Below are 20,938 nucleotides of genomic sequence, written 5' to 3' on the forward strand. Positions count from 1 at the left end.
AGTTGCCAGGCCTGGCCTGGCAACCAGTGGGAGACTGGGGGCAAGGGAGTGCGTCAACAATGGCTTAAAAGAATTCTGCCAGCTGCTAGGGTGCTGTTAGGCGGCACCCTCTGGGGCTGGATCTCCCACCCCCTGGGGGAGATGGCATCCTTACTCAGAGTTAAGCCTAGTGTGGAAAATTTGAAATGTCAGCATTTTATTTTTGTGGTATCCTTGCTAACTCTAATTAGTAAAGGCAGGGCTTTTTTTCTGGGAAAAGAGGTGGTGGAACTCAGTGGGTTGCCCTCGGAGAAAATGGTCACGTGGCTGGTGGCCCCGCCCCCTGATCTCCAGACAAAGGGGAGTTTAGATTGCCCTCCGCGCCGCTTAGCAGCACGGAGGGCAATCTCAACTCCCCTCTGTCTGGAGATCAGGGGGCGGGGCCACCAGCCATGTGACTATTTTCAAGAGGTTCCGGAACTCCGTTCCACCACGTTCCCGCTGAAAAAAAGCCCTGAGTAAAGGTAATGGAATTGAAAAATTGTAGGACATGGCCAGTTGCCCATATCGGCACCTCTTCGATTAGTGCCTGTCTTCCACACAATAATGTCTCAACTACAAAGTGTGCCTGGGTCATCTTAGAAGGAAAAATTCCTACAGAGGGAGGGGAAGGGGCAATTGCTGTGAACAAGCAAGTAAAAAAGGGAAGCAACCACAACCAAAATCAAGACCAAAAGATAAAGAATTGTATTGAAATAATACCTATATGACTAAAAAACTGCAAAACTGTAAATGTAAAACACTTAAAATCTATTCCTGAACTAACAGAATTTTCTTCTGTAGGAGACATATCCAGGGCCGGTGTGCCTATTGAGGCCAGGTAGGCGGTGGCTGCAGGCGCGGGGTGCTGGAGGGAGCGCCGGAGGAGGCGCGGCGGGCGGGAGTGCGCGCCACAAAGCACCAGCCTCCTATCCCTCCCACCCCGCACCACTGCCGCCGCCAGCACAAGCCCCCGGCCAGGCGCAGCCACCGCGGGCAGGCATCTGCGGCGGCGCAGGCAACCAAGCGGGAGAGCTTGGAGGCCACCCGCTGCAGCAATCGGGCCGGCGGCAGCGCATGTGCTCCCATGATGACGTCACGCGTCATCACGGGCCGGCCGGCCGCGACCGTGGCAAACCCTTGCGCCGCCCCTGGACATATCTAGTTCAAAAACAGGAATAGTAAAAATAGTATACATCTACAGATAAGTACACAATACCCCTTTATTCCCAAAAGATAGGGGAAAAGACAAACATGTTTGGACAATTGTCTTCCTCGGTCATCATAGACTGCACAACAATATTCAAAGATAAAGCAAAGAAAGCATAATAAACAAAGGACCATTTCTGGTCTGCATTCAAACTTAAAAGCCTGATTCTGGAAGCTATATATTGTAAAAATAAATTGCCTCAACAGGAGAAAAAGAACTATAGAACTTCTATATATGATATCCAGTACTGATGCAACTGCGTTTCTTGCCAAATCCTGCTCATAAACTATTTATTTATTTAATTAGATTTCTAAACCACCCTCTCCCTTAATTGGCCTCAGGGAGCTGTACAACATTTCTAATACAATTTTAAGGAAATATACATAATTTTTTTTTTTTGAAAATTTTTTTTATTGGGTTAGGATCAAATGTTTACACATTACAGTCAATATTCCCATTCCCCAATTTCTAACCCCCTCCCTTTCCCCCCCCCATTTTGTTGACTTCCAACAGTTTTCCAACCCTTTATCCCTTTTCCCTTACTCTTTATATATTCCTCTATCTAACAAATATATATTCTCCCTTTATTCTAAGCAATACTCCTTTAACTATTTTTAATACTCTGTACCCTGACTATGAGTCCCTTTTTCCATAATGGATAAACAATTTATCCCATTTTTCATTATTTCACTTTCAAATATTTCTATATATCATAAACTATGTAAACCATACATTCATATAAATCAGCCAGTTTAACTTGTACTCTATATGTTATTCATTCTATCTTCTTCTTTCTATTTTAGTTATATTTGTTTACATTAGTATTTCTATTCCCCTTCAGTCATAAATCTATATATGATATCAATCAATTTGACTCATATACAACTTCAAATAAACATATTCAGTTTGGTACACTGTACGGAATCAAAAAGAAAATATTATTAGTTAATCAATCCTTATAATTAACCCTTATGATTAATTATTTTCTATCAATATTCTATTTATTATTCTATATATATCAATCTAATATCATAACTGCTTAGAGATTCTCTTTTACCTCTTCTCCTCCCCGGTAAAGTCACCCCCCTCTACATTTTATTGTACTTCAGTAGTTCTCAAACTGCCACAGTTCTCCTCCCACCTCCCATTTCTTCTCCAAATATTGTTTCAGCTTCTCCCAGTCTGTGTTAAACTGTCCTGAGTCCAGGTTTCTCAATTTTCTTGTCATTTTGTCCATTTCTGCCATATACAGCAATTTGTGGATCCAATCTTCAATGGTTGGCACTTCTTGTATTTTCCATTTTTGCGCATACAAAAGTCTAGCTGCTGCCGTCATGTAAAATATCAACGTCCTATGATGGGCTGGAATTCCCTCCATTCCCAAGTTTAGTAGCAGGAGTTCTGGGTTCTTATTGATTTGAAATTGTAAAATCTCACTCATTTCTCTTATTATTTCCCCCCAGTACTGCCTAGCTACCTCACACGTCCACCACATGTGGTAGAGGGAGCCCTCATGCTTCCTGCATTTCCAGCATTTATTAGAAGTGTTCGAATTCCCTAGCGCAATCTTCTTTGGTGTCATGTACCAACGGTAAATCATTTTGTAAATGTTCTCTTTAATACTAGTGCATGTCGTTGTCTTCATTGTAGTCTTCCACAAGTATTCCCATGCCTCCATTGTTATTTCTTTGTTGAAGTTTATGGCCCATTTCACCATTTGTCCTTTAACTATTTCATCCTCAGTATACCATTTCAGCAGTGCTTGGTATACCTTAGATATTCTTTTCTTATCCTCTTTAAGAAGGGTCTGCTCTAGTTCCGAGTTTTCTGTTCGTATACCTCCCTTTACAGAGTCCAAGTTGTATAAATCTCTAATCTGTCTATACTGGAACCAATCATAATAAGGTGATAGTTCCTCCTGAGTCTTTATTCTGAGTTTAGATTCTTCAGTTCTAGTTATTTCTTTATAAGTTAGACATTGTTGCTCATTATCAACAGCTCTCGGATCTATCACCTCATATGGAACTACCCACAAAGGGGTTCCTTCTTCCAGATAGATTCTATACTTCTTCCAGATTATATATAAACTTCTCCGTATATAGTGATGCAGGAACATCGAGTTCGCCTTTACTTTGTCATGCCATAAGTATGCGTGCCATCCAAATATTTTTTTATATCCCTCTAGGGCTAGTAATTTCTTATTCTTTAGCGTCATCCACTCCTTCAACCACACCAAGCAAATTGCGTCATGGTAAAGTCTTAGATCGGGCAGTTGCATTCCGCCTCTTTCCTTTGCATCTTGTAAAACTTTCATTTTCACTCGAGGCTTCTTGCCTGCCCATACAAAGTCTGAAATTTTCCTCTGCCATTTCTCAAATTGCTTAGAGTCACTGATGATTGGTATTGTCTGTAGCAAAAACATTACTCTTGGTAACACATTCATCTTAACTGCTGCAATCCTTCCCAACCATGACAAATTTAGTCTGTTCCATTTAATCAAATCTCTCTCTATCTGAGTCCATAGTTTTTCATAGTTGTTTTTAAATAAGTCTATATTCTTAGCAGTCAGTTCGATTCCCAAATATTTCACCTTACTTGTTACTTCACAATCCGTTATTTCCGTTAACAATTGTTGTTTCTGCTTAGTCATATTTTTGCATAGTATCTTTGACTTCTTTTTATTAATATAAAAACCTGCCAAGTCTCCGAACTCCTTAATCTTATCTATCACTTTTGGCATGTTCTCCAATGGGTCTTCTACAATTAACATTATATCATCCGCAAATGCTCTGACCTTATATGAATAGTCCTTTATTTTAATTCCTCGAATTTTTTCATCTTGTCGTATTTGTATCATCAGGATCTCCAATACCAAAATGAACAGCAGTGGAGACAACGGGCAACCTTGTCTTGTTCCTTTACTTATAATCAATTTCTTAGTCGCTTCATCATTCACCACAATTGCTGCAGTCTGGTCTCTGTAAATTTCCTTAATTGCTCTAATGAATCTTTCTCCCAATTGTAGCTTTTCCATAGTGGCAAACATAAAGTCCCAGTTTAAATTATCAAACGCCTTTTCAGCATCAACAAAGAAGAAACCAACCTCTTTGTCACAACGCTTGTCATAATATTCAATAGCATTGATCACTGTCCTTAAATTGTCTCTGATTTGTCTGTCTGGCAAGAAGCCTGCTTGTTCCTCCTCAATAACTTCCGTAAGCCACCCCTTCAGTCTCTCCGCCAGTATCTTCGCAAAGATTTTATAGTCATTGTTAAGTAGCGATATAGGTCTGTAGTTTTTCACATTAGTCAAGTCTTGGCCCTCTTTGGGGATCAATGATATATTCGCTTCATTCCAGGTATCTGGAATCCGCTGGTCCTTTAAAACTCCATTGATCACCTCTTTTAGGAATGGAGGAAATATACATAATTTAATGCACTAACAATTATAACAAGTCAATCAGTCAGGGTGAAACCCATTAAAATAGTAGGAAATAAATATTTCTGTCCTCCATAAGGGGACAGAAGCTGCCTTATGCTTGATGTGGTGGCAACAGTTGCTGACCTCAGCCATAAGCCTTGTGGAACATCTCCATCTTACACGCCCTGTGGAACTGTAATAGGTCCCACAGGGCATGGATGTGGCCAGACAGAAAGCAACTTAATAGGAAAAGACATAAACATTCTTCATTTGGGAGTTTTGCATTTTCCACCTACTCATTTGAAAGTGAAATCGTTTTCTAACTTCAGTTCAACAGCTGCTTCTACCACAAAAGCCGCTTGGAAGATCATTCAGATTATGTAGACCAAGCCTAAATTTTCTGCAGGCACACAAAAGAAGACTGTTTGTCGAACAAGAGAAGCATGGTTCGAGAGATAATGACTCCTCTGCCATACCCTCAGTGATGGAGGCAGTGTGAGAATGTGCTCTGTAAAGGCACATGAAAAAGTATTCACTTAGTTGGCATTAATGCACAAAGGCTATGATTTAAAGAACCCGTAGGCATGCAAGCACTTTGGCATACATACCATGGCTTTCCTTTTTTTCTCTTTTCTGTGGGACTGCTTTTGAAATGTACACAAGGAGGGAGGGGACCACGACTCGGGAGCGGAGCAACTCCTTGGCATGCAGAAGCGTCCAGGTTCAGTCCCTGGCCTTTCCAGTTAAAGGAATCAGGTATTGGGTGATGTGAAAGAGCTCTGGTGATAAATAGATGGTCTGAGTCAGCAGAAGGCACTATCATGCTCCAATAAAGTGAATTATGATCTTACTATGGTCTAAGAGAACAGCCTCTTCTCTACAATAAGAATTCACAGGGATTTTTTGCATGTGATAAGTAATATGGACTTTCTTTGTTTCTATACAGGTTGAGGCCTGTTGCTCTCTGGTCAGAGAATGGCAGAAGACGGCCCAGGTCAGTGGAGAGAAGCATATTTGTGTGTTGTGGGGGGGATCCTGAAGGGTAACTACTCATTGGCTCTGTATATTCCTGGAATCAACTGTTCCTATTCCAGAAAGTTTTAGTGGACAGCAAAATTAAATACATTTGATGACTTAGTTCCGTATAAATCAAACTCCGTTCGGTATGAGATCAGGACAGATTCAGAGTCTCTCGGCACAAGATGCCTCGGTGTGTGTTCGTTAAGTGTAGGGAGATGCAGTGTTAGCCTGGAAGCGTAGTTTTAAAAACAGAGCAGGCATAGATCATTCCTCAGAGGGTTTGTTAATTTAATCTTCGCCTCCCTAAAGGCACTGTCAATTTCACTTTCCAGTCCAAAACTGTATGGGAGAGCAACCAGAGGGCAGTGAGGAATGGAATTGGGCTGGAACTGCCTTCCAGAGTCTGGCTTGGACCTGGAGAGGCTTTAATGGGCTGAAGTTTCCCTTCTGGCATGTCACAGCCCCTTCACACAGCTCCAGTCTATAGCAAAACCTTTGCCCCGCCACCAGCTCTGTCTTTTGAAACTACCCTTCCCAGCTAACATTGCATCTCCTAATACGTGTTCTTCACATGTCAGATGTCTCACGTAGAGACACTGTAACTTGATCATCAGAAAGGAGCTAACGTGTTCCCTGGACATCTCATATCCATTGACACCTCTCCAAAACACAATATACATTCTGCCCTACTTAGCAATTCTGCTAAGTGCCCAGGTAAACATCAGTAATAAAAAGAAAAAAATCATCTCCTGCTTGTGATAGTATCCTTTGCTGCCCCATCTGCTGTGGTAACTAAGGCCCAGGGCTTCCAGGGCCAGCTTCAAAGCTAACTTCCCCATTGGTTGGTCACAGATCTTCAAGTGACGCAGAATCACAGCCTCCGTGCTTGAGAGGCTCCAAAGGAAAATTCTGCCTCTAACAGTATCCTCCTGAAAAAGAGTTGTGTTTCCCATGGGGCTTGCCTGATATTCCCTCCGTTCTCATAGTTCTCTCTTTTTGTACTGAAAATGGGCTAACGGTGTGTCATAGGCCCCATACAAATGGCAGAGATGAGCTGGTCACAGAGCTAAGATGAAAGGGGAAAGAGAAAGTCTGACCCAGATGGAGAGTTGATGGCAACAGCACCCTCCATCCTGAAGAAATGTCTGTAGGTCATATTGCATGGCGGTGCACACTTTACACTTTAAGATCTGGTTGCTGGACCCTGGATACCGTTTTACAATTGGATTAAAAATAAGCATAAAGATTTGAACTTGCCAAGAATGTAAAAGGACTTAAATGTCTCACTATTAATAGTATAATTTAGTTACTAAGAATGTTTAATGATATACTGAGTATTGTAAGCAGACTATTATGGATACATTTATCTTTCTTCTCCCCCCACCCCAAATTTCTTCTTTTTCTCTTCTTGTTTCTTTATACTTTTCTATTTATTGCTTATTTGAAAAATTTAAATAAATAAAAAAATTAAAATAAACTTCAGGATCTGGGCTAGGCATAATAATTCTCAGCCATTTTTACTTTTGGACAGAGAAATCAAGAGAAAATGTAGACTCAGAACTGATGGTCCAGCATGCAGAGACAACTGGAGCCGGGCAATCAGAACATGGGGGTAAAAATAATGATTTTTTGTTGCCTTTACCTTCCTCCAAAAATGCCACACCCACTTAATTTAAGGAATAGAATTACATCATGGGCTATCGGAGCCGTGCTTAGAGCCATTGGTGTTGCCAAGTAGGCCCCCTCCCCTGCTTTAAAGCCCGCCATGAACTGTGTTAAAGTTTCCTGCGTTGCTGTTTTACTGCTACACCAAAGATTGCTTTGCACGTGTGTGTTCTGGTACACGTGTCAGTTTCCTGCCTGCGTGTCAATTACCTTGCTGCCACTATAGACTGTGTAGTTTACTGACTCCATGTTTGGTTAACTGCACAAAACGACTCTTTTTCTGGGCAGCCCTGCCCTGACCTATATCTGGACTTCCCAGTGCGTGTTTGGACTGTGTTACAAGTGTGCCCCGTGCCTGCACTGCCATCTGCCACGGACCGTGCCTGTCCCCTGCCTTGGACTGTGTTTTAAAGTGTTGTTCCCCCTGCCTCCATGGAAGCCTGCCTCATATGGGCCCAAGCCGCTGCTAGCAGCCGGGCGCCAGCCGGGGAAACCTCCAGCGAGCCTGGCTAGGCGCTCCCTGGTCAGTTCCCGCCTGGAGCCTCCCGCGGGCCGGTCGCCGAGCTTGCCCTCGCTACCGGGCAGCCTGCTATCCAGCCCCAGCTATGCCCAGCCGGCATCCATGTTCTCAGGCAGCCAGAAGACCCTGGGAAGAGACTGCTTTGGGAAGCCATTTTGGCGAAGCGGGCACACCACGTCCGCAGCGAGAGCCCCTCGCCCCGCTCTGCATATCTTAGGAGCCGCCCCGGAGAAGGAACTAAGTGCCGACCATCCCAAGCACTTAAAGAATGCATCTCAAAGAAACCTCCGCATTCCAAAGCTGATGACATCAGGACAAGCCCTGTCCGCTGGAACATCCTTTCAGCCCACTTGGATTTCCCCCTCCCTCTTTTGTCCCCTCTTCCTGAGGTGTCACTTATCACAATCTGATTACCAAAGTGGCCCATCCAAGCCATTCAGTAGCCCATTAGACCCTTTGTTTTAATCTGTGAGAACCACCAAGTACAGCACCAGCCCCAGGGTACGTTTTGGGGTATTTAAGCTGGTCTCTCAGACCACTCGGTGCTTAGGCCATTCCTATCCAGACCCCCCCCTTGCTGCCCGTGGCCTCGGCCATTCCCTATCCAGACCTCCTTGCTGTCCGTCTGTGGTTCCAGTGCTGGCATTGGGCCACCCTCGCTGCTGTGTCTCTGCTTCGCTCCAGGATAAGTGAGTATTTCCCCTATCATCGTTGGGAACCAGCTAATGCGAACGTCTCTGTATTTCATACCCTGTATTTCTTAGGTCTTGTGTGTTCTCTGTATGATTGTGCAAGCTAGGCTTACGCTACACTCAATACACGTGTTTGAACCTTACTCCTTGTCTGCCTCTTTTTCACTAGAGTGTCTGGGATCGGGACCTCCGTAAACATAGGTTATGATCCTCGCTTAATATTAATAGTTACAGACTGCTACAGCTAATTCCCCATTATAATAAAGAGCAGTTCTGGTAACAGTTTACTGGTGGAGAATGCGGGCATAACCCAGTTCGTGTGAATACACGTGAGTCGACACGCGTGTCTTCGGCAAACTGACTTAGAGGAAAATTTTCCAGACCTCAGTGTAAAGAGCGCAATTTAGCTCAGGAAATTTAAAAGTGTGATTGTGTGTGGCTCTAGTGAGCATTTCTATCTTGTGGGTTGGCTTTTCCCCCATTTCCTCCTTCAGCCAGCTTTGGACTACTTGCCTTTTGTGGTGCACCGCGAGGCCCTCCAGCCGTTATAACCGGTGTACTGTGGGTGAGGACCTCTGAACTGGTGAAGTTCCTGGCCACCTTCCGGGCCGCCTAAACGCGTCTATGTGGGTGGGATCCCAGAAGTAGGCTCTATAGATTTATATATATACGCATCCTGAAGCAGCACATATAAAACTCTTTTCCGCCCTCCCCCGTCTCTCCTAAGTCCGTCCAAACCCCCGTTCCTGCCAGCACTTAGGCTTCAATCCCCGCTCCGGAGGAAACGTGAAGGGATCGATAGTCCGTTCGTTCAGTCAGTATAGCTTTGGGAATCTAAAGCCAGGTTCCTGAAGCCCCGCGGCAGCCGGCCGCACCGTGCTTAAGAGTTTTAAGGTAGACTCTTGGGCGCTTTTCCGCTTGCGAGTTTTAGGTCAGACTCGTGGGCGCTTTTCCGCTTGGGAGTCAGTGGGACTCTTGGGCACACTTTCGCTTGAGAGTTGGTAGAACTCTTGAGCGCTTTTTCCGCTTGGGAGTACAGTAAGTGTTACTCCTGAGCAATTCTGCTTGGGGACGTGCAGAGGCAGTCCTTGAGCGCTTTCAGTCTTTTGGTCGAGGCTTGGAGACAGTTTAATCGTTTGTCTCTGAGCGTGAGGCCTGGGGACACTTTGAGTTTAGTTCTTGGGCAGAGAGCTTGAGAGCATTTTGGCTTCTGAGCAGAGGCTTAGGAGACCCCTTAGTTGCAGTTTCCGAGCAGAGGCTTGGGAACACTTTTTGGTTTTCTGAGCGCATAGGCTTGGGAGACCCCTGAGCTTTGGTTTTCCGAGTATAGGCTTGGGAGACCCCTGAGCTTTGGTTTTCCGAGTATAGGCTTGGGAGACCCCTGAGCTTTGGTTTTCCGAGTATAGGCTTGGGAGACCCCTGAGCTTTGGCTTCTAGGCAGAGGCTTGGAAGCACTGAGCGTTTTTGGTTCTTGGGCTTAGAGAGCTTGAGAGCACCTTCTGAGCCAGTAAACTTTTCCTGGTCCCGTGGCTTGTAAGCAAGCTTGAAACGGGAATAGGAATTTTCCTTCTCCCCGGTGGAGAAGAACCGAGTGTAGGACCCTTAAAAATCCCCTTGTGAACCTAAAAGTAGAACCTTAAAACCCCCTGGTAAAAACCCTTGAGGACCTGAGGGAAGGATAAACCTCCCAAAAGGGACATAGAGAGGAAGAAGTTGTTAAAACCCTTGAGCAGCTTTAATCGCCCCACCCCTGTTGTCGCTGATCCACTCTTTAACCTCCCCCGAGATCAGCCTTAAACTAAAAACGAAGTAAAATGTACCGGGCAGCCCCCACCGTGCCCCGCCTGGAGAAGTGGCTAGTTAAGAAGGGAGATTGCCCCTGGGAAGCCGGTTCCTTCAAGGGACCTGACCCGCTCCAAATAGTTAGAAGCGCCTTCCAGGATTTTTGCGAGAAGGAGAAACCCAGGTCAAGTAAGAAGGATAGGTATGGAGCTTGGGCACTTTTCACCGCCCTACAGGACAGCGTGTCCCTAATTAATAAGCTACAGATAGCTCAGGAAGAACAGGAACAGGAGATCGAAAAGCTAAGGAGAGAAAAGAAGGAACATGAGGAAAAAGCAGCCGAGTGGCGTTCAGAACGCGTTAACTTCATGCTGGAGAAGCAGGGACTAGCCGCTGCCCTCCAGGACGCCCAGCACAAGGCTGAAGTAGCCACCGCTCGTGCCGATATGGCTGAGCACGCAGTAATTGAAGGACAAGAGAAAATTGCAAAATTAACCCATGCTGCCCAGTTCATGGCAGAGCAGAAAGTCGCTAAGATAGCTGCAGCAGACCACTCCGCTTGTAAGAGGGAGCTAGAGGCCCTAAAACAGCACCTGGGAATGCAGCAGGCCGTAATTTCCGCCGTGCATCCCGCAGCCCTCTTGGCCCTCCCCGAAGGTAGTACCGACCACTGGTCACCTCCTTCGCCCCAGCCCGAGGAAGCTCCACAGCCCCTCCATCCGATAGCTACCAAAGAAATTGTCTCCACAGACGAGGATGGCAGGAAGACAGACCGAATAGTTAAGGAGACCCGCAATTGGAGGCCCGATGAGCTCCAAGCCATAGCGGATCGAATGGGACCCCTGAACCGAGACTCAGCTATACAATGGTTTGCTCACGTGACCATGTCCCAACCCTCCGCCAGTGGCTCCGATGTAGCTCAGCTGGCTCGCCATTGTGCCAGCCCCGAAATAGTCACCTCTCTTAATGCATACATTTCTAACAGGAGACTAGCCACTCGCAGTCAGTATGGTGCCATGAAAGAGTTGTGCGCCTTCCTGTGGCCCACCAAGAGTTTAAAAGCCCTGTATATTGCAGAGTCTCAAAAACCCGGAGAGGATCCAGAGGCATATTTAGCCAGGAAACAGCTCCTAGCCGAACTAGCAGACGAGGTAGATTTAGATTTGAGCGACATGCCGGACTTCGACGACTTAGAATTCAGGAGGGCAGTCATAGATGGACTCAACAGCACCACTCGCCTAGCCCTAGCAGGAGTCGAGCCCGGGAGCATTACATGGGGAGAGCTGGAATCCCGCATCAGGAGCATTGCTGGCCTGTTGCGAGAGACCGGCGCCATCCGCCATGTGAAGCCCCCGGCCTCTCGTAGAAAGGAGAGCGAGCCGATAAGTGCAGTCACCTATGCCAATCATGGCCCCCACTCTCAATACCGACCGCAGGGACGCAGCCCGTACCCGGAGGCAAGGGGAGGGATCCTGAGGGGAAGGAGCAGTAGCTTTAACCGGGGAAGAGGACCAAGGGACTACCGCCCGGGAGTTTCCTTTGCGCCCACCCCGAGTTACAGTTCCTCCTCCCAGCAGGGACCCCACGAGCCCCGATTACAGGAGGCGCCCCTAGCCCCTTCTCACTCGCGAGCATCACACCCGTACAATCATCAGGTCTACCCGCCTCCAGATCAGTCTAACGCTTGGGGAGCATCGCAGGGCGACCACGAGGGCTACCGGGACCGCGGCAGCACGCCCCAGTCCAGGGACTCCCTCCGTTGGGAACTGTGGATGCGCCTCAAAAACATTGGAGCGAACATGGAGCTCTTCGACGGAAAGCCCACGTCCGTTCTAATGAAGGCGATCATGGAGTGGGAAGACCAGCAGCAGCCCCCAGTACCTCCGTCGGCGCCCCCGTTACCGCCAGACCCTCCCTTCTCGAGTCCCCCGATAGCTGCGGTCCGGGAACGACCGAGCCCCAACAACCCCTTTAGAGGAAGCGCCGCTTCCACCGACCAGTGTGCAGGATCAGAATAGGGTTGCCCCGAGTCCCAGTCTCCCTCCGTGGGCATAGTTGCCAAACTAAAGCCGGACACATGGGGGAGACCGACAGTGAAGGCAGGGATCGGGACTCCCGGGGAAAAGAAGAAGCCTGCCACCCTCCTCATAGATACCGGAGCTTCACTTAATATACTCCGGCCCACCTTAGTCACAAAGGGCACCCAGACCCCCACTACCATGCAGCTCGCCGGTTTTGGGGGCGGCACGCAGGAATCCCCGGTCTGGCAGGATATCCCCCTCTCCGTTGGGAACCTGGCCACCCGGATTTCGGCGTGCGCAAACCGGGGAGAGGACGATGGACTTTTGGGCATGCCATTCTTCCGTGCCGAGGGACTGACCATTGACTTAGCGAACGGGCTCCTGTGGCGCATCCCGGGAGGCCCAGACTTTGTTAATGCGGTCCATCGATGCGCAGCCCTCAAGGCCCCCCTTCCTCTCGCCCCCATCACAGGAGACCCCTGGGCTCAGGACTTTCCCGAAGTGTGGGTGACAGACAAGGCCGAGTGTGGGATAGTGAAGGGCGCCTGCGTCCTGATTGAAGGAAAGGACCCCCCTCCCCAAAGACAGTACAAGTACCCAGCAGAAGCTGAGGCAGGGATAGCCAAGACTATAGAAGGACTCCTTGAGTGGGACGTCATACTCCCGATGCAGTCCATCTGCAACGCCCCATTGTGGCCAGTTCTAAAAGCAGATGGAGTGACCTGGAGAATGACGGTCGACTTCCGTGCCCTGAATGCCACCACCCCTCCAGTTGCCCCGGTTGTGGCCAAGTATAATGAGATCCTAACGGCCATTGCCGCTGGGTCCCGGTTCTACTCGGTCATAGACCTGGCCAATGCTTTCCACTCCATCCGGTTGCATGAGTCTTGCTGGTACAAGTTCGCGTTCACTTTCCGCGGCCAGCAATACGCATTCAAGCGGACCCCCCAGGGATTCCACTCCAGCCCCAGCATTTGTCATGCTCATGTAGTTCAGATGTGGGAACGCCTCCAACCCTCCTCGAGGCCCCACGTACTGAGCTACGTGGATGACATTTTGGTCCACGCCCCCACGGAAGAATTAGCCCGCCAAATCACCAGGGAAGTCCTGGAACTCCTCCGCGAGACTGGGTTCAAGGCAAGCAGGGAAAAGGCCCAATTGGTTCAGACCAGCGTCAAGTACCTGGGTCTGACCCTGGGACCCGAGGGTCGCACCCCGGATGCCCAGCGAATGGAGGACCCCTCCCTCAGAGCCCTTCTAGGAACCTTTAACTTTTCCCGAGACTTCATCGAGTCCTTTGCAGACAAAGCTCGCCCCCTTTACGCCCTCCTCAAGAAGAACACTCCCTGGGAGTGGGGACCGGAGCAACAGACAGCCTTAGCCGAGCTAAAGCGCAGTCTGGCCGCAGCCCCGGCCCTAGCCCATCCAGATGTTACCCAGCCCTTCTTTATCCAGTTAGCAGTATCAGACAAGAGCATAGGAGCCACGCTCACCCAGCAGCAAGCAGGAACCGCTAGAGTAGTAGCCTATGCCTCTCGCAACCTAACCGCAGTAGAGACCAAGTTCAGCCCATGCGAAAAGACTTGCCTTGCTCTAGTTTGGAGTCTGACCCATTGGGAATTTATCATAGGAGGTTCACGTACAATAGTTCAAACCACTCACACGCCTCTCAAATATATCCTGTCGGGAAAAATACAAGACGGACAAGTCTCAAACGCCCGCATAGCCCAGTGGACCCTGGCCCTGGTCAACCGCGGAGTAGAATTCAAAAAGGAAACCACTGAGCCACCAGCCCCCTATGGCCTATTGGTGACCGGGACCGAGCACGAGTGCCCCCTGGACCCGCCACCACAGGTTGTCTGGCCAGTCACTTGGGGAGTCCCGCTAGAGGAAGCCCGACAGAACGGCTTCATATGCTGGTTCTGTGACGGCTCCTCCTTTCACGTTGGAGGCTCCCCTCGGACAGGCTACGGCGCCGTGCGAGTGAGCGACGCCCATACTCTCAAAGGTCCAGCCCGCCCCCATTCCAGCCAAGCGGCTGAGGTGCAAGCGCTTCTGGCAGTGCTTGAGTTTGAGCCCCCAGAAAGCCCACTTGCCATTTACACAGACTCGGATTGGACGGCCAAAGCCGCCACGGTCTGGCTCCCGGTGTGGCAGAATCAGGGGTGGAGAGCTAGCGATGGGAAACCCGTAGCCCACCTACAGCTATGGCAGCAAGTAGCAGCACTCCTCCAGTCTCGCTCAGGCCCAACGCAGGTGACCCATGTCAAGGGACACCAGAAGACGAACTCAGAGACCGCTTATTGGAATGACCAGGCAGACCTTGCAGCCAAGGCAGCCGCCACTGAAAGTGCTCCCCCACCGGAACTAGCCACCGATTGTCCCCTCCGCCCTGTCACCACTCGGGCACAAGCCCGCAGCCAAGCTCAGGGAACCGCAGAAACACTAGACCTAGCACAACTGCAGCGATCTGACCCAGAAATAACTGACCTCCTAACCGCAGGAAGGGATCAGACAGGAAGACTCATGATCAGAGAAGAGGAAGGCATAGTTTGGGCAGTAGATGCAGCCGGCGAACGCCATTGGGTAGTACCATTGGAAGTTAGGGCTGACTTAATTCAGTTTGTCCACGAGCAGGGACACCGAGGCAAGGATCTGACTCTGGAAAGGGTAAAAGAGGTTGGTTGGTGGCCTGGCATGCGCACCGAAGTAGCGCAATGGGTAGACAACTGTCTGTCCTGCGCTATGGTTAATGCAGACCCCACCGGACCTAGAGCTCCCCTCCAGCATCAGAGAATTGATGGACCCTGGGCTCGCATACAGATTGACTTTATCGGCCCCCTTCCCCCCACTGCTCGTGGCAATCGCTACTGCCTCACTGTCATAGACCCCTTTAGCAAATGGGTCGAAGCGTTTCCGTGCAAGCGCAACAATGCAGCCACCACAGCCAAACTACTGTTCAACAATGTCTTTTCAAGATGGGGCATTGTGCGAGTCATGGACTCCGATTTAGGCTCACACTTTATCGGAGAAGTTACACAGGAGCTTTGTAAAGCACTAGGCATCCAGCAACGGTTCCACATAGCCGGCCACCCTCAAGCTTCAGGCGCCATAGAAAGAACCAACCGGACCCTCAAGGAGGCTCTCCGCAAGATGGTTCGCTCCTCCGGGAGAGACTGGGATGAAAAACTCCCCATAATCCTAATGGCCATTAGAGGCACTACCGCAGTTCACGGGCTCACACCCCATATGGTAATGACAGGGCGAAGAATGCAACTTCCGGAAGCCTTCTGGCTAGATACGCAGCTCCCTTCCGACATGCAGCCTGTAGTGATTAATGATGCTTGGGTCCAGGACCTGCTCTCATCCATACACGCCGTCCACATGCAAGTGGCCCAGAAGTTGGGCACAGCTCAGAAGGATATGGACCGCAAATTGGGATGGGTCAGGAACCCCAGGCAGTGGGAAGAAGGACAGCTCGTTCTGTACAGGAAGTTTTCGCAAAAGGCGCACTCACTAGCAGCCAAGTGGCAAGGCCCAGTCCCTATCACAAAAAGAGTCTCCCCAGCTGTCTATCAGGTAGCCATCCAGAGAAGGACAGGAGGAACGTGGCTAAAATACTTTCATGCCTCCCAGTTAAAAGAATGGAAAGGGAAGCCGCTGCAAACCGCCCCTCCTGTGTACGACCCTGGGGGAACCTCCACCAGTCCAGCCCCCCTCTGCCCAGTGATTCGCCAGATATCCCTCCACCCTGGGCCAGAGATACCGTGTGTCCCCTTAGACCAGACCTTTGTAGCTTTAGAATAAAAGAAATAGTAGAATATGTAGATATCGGTGTAAATGTTAAAAGTTTTTCCAATTCTATTCTTTGACCTCATTAGGCGGGCCCCACAGTTGGGACCCTTAGGGAAAGACACGGCAACCAAAGCCAAATAGGACCACCACCGAGAGTGATTCTTAATTGGATTGTAAGCCGCATGTTCGGGAAAAAATTGCACAGGCAAAAGAGAGTTGCTGTGTGAAAGTGGTTGGAGAGGCTTTAGCCCAAGAGTGAATGCATTTCCAATATTGGAGACACACCAATAAAGGTGATCTCTGTATTTGAAAACATTTCACCCGCCGTGCTGGTGAAGATCCCGCATCTACGTAGATTCGGGGTCTCACCTGCCAGACCCACGCTTTCGCATGATGGTCGGCTTTGGCTTTGAGGGCCGTGCCTCCCCTGGAAGAGGATCCCCAAATAGCCCAACATCCCTCTTTTACTAATGTCCATATTCGTCATGGTGAGTTGCTATACGGCGCCACCACTTAGTACGCTTTAGTGCAAAAGTAAAAGACCCGCCAGTATTTTGTAAATATGTTACCCCTGGAATGTGTTATTGAGGTGCGTTCGCCACGCACAAAGGGCAGCATGCCTCATTTACATAGCCAGGATCCCCCGCGCCAAGATGACCCCCGAATAACCCAGACCCAGTGGCGCCGGCAGATCTCGGCCACCTCCGCCGCTTTTCGATAAACGCTGCCGAGCGCCCTCGGCTCCACTTCGGCCCTTTCCGCCAGCAGCCGCCCGCCCCACGTAATCTTTTCCCTTGCCCGTACCGCACAAGGGAAAAGAAGGGGGGGAGGCATATTGAAGTTTTATTAAGCCCTGCCAGGCCTTCCAAGTGAGGGCAACCCAAAAGTACCCCACACCCGTATGCCTCTTGCTCCGTGTATTTTTCTTTTGGCTCAGTGCATTTTTCTTTTGCTCAGTGTATTTTTCTTTTTGCCCAGTGTACCTTTTTTTTAAACCAGAAGATGGGGCCTCCCGAGGGAGTCCCCCCCAAAAATTGGTTGTCCTGCAAACATATGACGAAGGCCTATTTTTGAAAAATTAAAACGAGGGCCCCCGTCTGCAGCAACCCTTATAGTTAATGGAAACCGCTCTTTAGTTTTTTTCTTTTTAAAACGGCAAGGCCAGGCCGAGCCGGGCCGATAGCTCTCAGCCCGCAAAATAAAAGCAGCCCGCCACCGAGCAAGGGGCACCTGAAGGCCACATAGTCCAGACACCCAGGGACCCCTGGGGCGAGTTTGCATAATCCCGCCTAATGCACAGCCGACCCTTGCCCGACGTAAAGACGTTACCCTCTGAAATATACATGCTTGAGAAAGAAACCTTCGCACAGGAGTTCCCCAGAGCAACAAGCTGGAAGGCTCGCTTAGTGCTCCGGGACTTCTCGTTCGAGCCCCACCTAATAGACAGTGCTGGCAGAAAAAAACGCCCTCCCTTTTCTTTTTCCCTACTTCACCTCACTCATGTATTTTTGCTGCAATAAACTCAGGGAGCCTGTACTTATATCCGCAGGTCTCCCCAGGATATTTTCACTACAGAAAGGAAACGAAGGCCAGGAGATGACGCACCTGGCTACTCTGTGTTTGCTCGTACTGGCAGGCACCCTAATAGAGGGGCGCCCGTACAAATTAATGCCCTACCCACACTGGAGATGCATCAATACCCTGGCAGGGAACGAAATGATGGTCTGCAAGGTTGTGCAGCAGATTAATATGACCACCCCTACGGATCGCACTAACTTCCGCAGTTGCGAAGAGCAGTGGATCCGACCCCCAGAGCTTGTTATTTTATGTGTGGGAGTCAAAACCATGTCCCAAGAACTGGTATGCTACTCGCCTACTGATACAGTTTCACCACTTGCTCCAATTCCATGTATGTTCCTTCCCCGTATCAGGCCAGCCCCCACCGCAGTCCCGGTGGTAGACAAATATACCACCCCTGCCAACTTCGAAACCTCGCCATTTGTTACTGAGGCTTTCGGACCATACTGTGAAGTTATTTTAGTGTCGGCCGCAGTATGGAAGGCAGGAGACCCCTTTAGAATGACCATCCTACTAGGCACTACTACCACTGAGTCTGCATCAGTCACTATCACGCCCCCTTCAGGTGCAGTTCTCTCCTTTGCTATAGAGCGCTGGGAGAACCTGACCTGGATTGTGAAGGAGGAAGACCTAGCCAAACATGGCCCACCCGATTGGATACTGGTTCAACAGACGCCCGAATGCCAAACCAAGCCCCTAGTAGAGAAATTTCACCGGCTTGGGCTGCTCTTTGTAAATTTGACTCACGAACCAGGCAATTATTCCCTGCTGATCCAGACCCAGGAGACCCACGCCATCCAAATTGACCCTTTGATTGCTAGCAGTGAACAATTAAGCCAAGGCGGCACGCATATAGTGGGCTCCCATGTTTTGAAAACGGACATTCGAGAGAGAGTTCTGGTCCGCCCGCAAATGTCTTTAAAAGAGATCCGCATAGACTTAGCTGAGCTAAATGTAACCCAGAGGCTGCCGCAGTGCGCTCCCTATCTGGAGGCCGGTAGCAAGGGTTGGAATGCATGGCTACAACTGTGGATCGATCCCTCTCCCTCTCTCTCGCGTGCCAGACGAAGCATTGCCGACTGGACTGCTCCTGCAGCCGGAGGCTTAGCAATCATGGATTCGGTCAACATTGAGACTCTCGCTAATAAGTTTGCCCATGTCACGACTAGCATCTCCGACTTAGGTAAACCGGTGGTGCAGTCCCTAAATTCCATTTCAAATGGGCAACACGAGATCAGCTCCATTTTAGTTAACTGGGAGAGTCAAATTGAAAGAGATTTTTCTCTGCTGCTCAAAGGGACACAGTCTTTGGAACGCAACATGTCAATAGCCATGGCATGTATGCAAGCCCAACAATTAAACCAGGCTGTGGCCATGGGGCTAATTCGGCAAGCCACGGATGGGCATTTGCCCCTGGAAATTAAAAGATTGATTATGCCCAAATTGTCACCCATTGAACTGGAGCTTGAATCCTGGTGGTCTCTCGTAAATTCCTCATTCTCACCGACCACCCAGGAGCTTAAATTATTTTTATTAACGGCCAGTGCACACGAGTCATTCCATGTGTACCCAGTCGTGCCTCTGGGACTCCAAGTCAGCGATACCGAGGTCCTCTACGCCCGCCACCCCGACCATTGGGCCCGCTTCACCCCGACCGGATGGCAGCTCGTCAGCCTCCAAGGGTGCCAGCATCGAGACCAGACCGGCTTCATTTGCCAAGACCAAGCCTTTGCACCTCATCACCCCTGTGTAGCCCCGCAAGTCGACGCCCTCAATGAATGCTCTTTCGAGGTCGTCCGGGAGAACAGCTCCGCTGTGGTCTACATTGGGAAAGGATGTGCCTGCGTGCGAACGGCGTGCGATTTTGTGGTCCTGAACTCGTTCCAGCTGAAGCCCGTGATCCCGGGAGTCAACCGCTGCTTTTGCAACCTGTCTTCGGTGGCAGCCTGCGACTTCACCTACACGGTACCGGTCTGGACCCAAGAAGAGATCCTGGTGGCACCCTCCATCTATCGTTATGTGAAGCCTGTCGCCCTTGGCATCGGTCTGGAGCTAATCCACGAGCTCCTGGCCCACCCGCAGCTCCACCGCACCCTCCAGAGCATCCAGAGGGACGGGGACACCACTGCTTTGGTTGTGTCCCACAACGGGAAAGAGATTTTGGATCTTGTCCAGCGGATTAAGACCACCGGCGAGCACTCGTGGTGGGAGACCCTCTTTGGTTGGAGCCCCACTGCCACTGGAATTTACAATTTGGCTCTGCACCCGATCGTTGTGATTTTGGCCTTTCAAGTTTTACTATGTGCCTCATTACTTTATTTGGGCTGTTGGAGCCGCCGACAGCTCCAGCAACTCCAACTGTCCTACCGTCTGGACCATTACAATCCAGACCTCCTCTTGCCCTAATGGTTATTCTTGGCGCCCTCCTTTAACCCGTGTTTGTTCTATTGCTTGTGCCGGTATGAACTATGATTATGCTTATTATGTGTATGAATCCTGCACCGGCCCACATGGACGCTTTGCTGCTGGACACCGCTCCGAGGCCCTCTTGTGGACTAGGGGGGGACATATTTCTCTGCCTCCCAGCCCACGGCCCGTCTCCAGACGACCACCAGCAACGCCACCTCCATGAGGACTAGAACTGTGTGCCTGAAGCCCTTCTCGCCGCCTGCCGACCCTGCTCTGCGGATTGTCGCAGACAGCAAGGGGGGGTGGAAGTGTGCTTTGGAGCACATGAACTAAGTTTGCTTGTTCTTGTATATATGCAACCCAGTCCAGCAGCTGTACTGCGGACTGAGCCGCCTGTGATCTTTGTTACTCTATGGTCTTATGAATTTCTCCCCATTGCTTTTATGAATTTTAACTCCCATGAATTTAGCCCCGAACTAGTCCCCCTCTCTATCTATTGCAAGTGCGCCCATGAACTTTATCCCTATGAATTTGATTTTAACCTTGAATTGCCTTTTTAACCTGACTCCCTCCGCCGAGGTAATTCTAGCATATTTATTATTTTATGAATTTGGTTTTAACCGGGACCCCTTCTGAACGGTCCCTTTTAAAGGTTAGTTTATTTCTGATTTTAAGCTCGATGAATTTGGTTTTAATCTGACTATATGAGTTGGTCTTTTAATTGCAGAGTTTATTTTTCTGTCCCCTATGAGCCCTTCCGCCGCTTACCCCTCATGAATTGTTTCCACGCACTTGCTTTTATTCTTG

At 49.3% G+C, this 20,938-nt stretch overlaps 1 protein-coding gene across 7 annotated transcripts in view; it reads left to right on the forward strand.

The window, feature by feature from the left end:
* Positions 1–20,938, forward strand: part of LOC129328158 (C-type lectin domain family 2 member D-like) — a 45,694-nt gene that overhangs the window by 8,661 nt on the left and 16,095 nt on the right. For all 7 annotated transcript variants that reach the window (XR_008596859.1, XR_008596858.1, XM_054976990.1 and 4 more), the window contains 2 exons: positions 5,596–5,643; positions 7,201–7,281. Coding sequence is in view for 5 of the 7 variants with exons in the window: in XM_054976990.1 (XP_054832965.1) it covers positions 5,625–5,643; positions 7,201–7,281 (100 nt within the window). In the remaining 2 variants the exon portion in view is untranslated. The remainder of the gene's footprint in view (positions 1–5,595; positions 5,644–7,200; positions 7,282–20,938) is intronic.

This window comes from Eublepharis macularius, chromosome 4 (genome assembly GCF_028583425.1).
Source record: "Eublepharis macularius isolate TG4126 chromosome 4, MPM_Emac_v1.0, whole genome shotgun sequence".
Classification (NCBI taxonomy): Eukaryota; Metazoa; Chordata; class Lepidosauria; order Squamata; family Eublepharidae; genus Eublepharis; species Eublepharis macularius.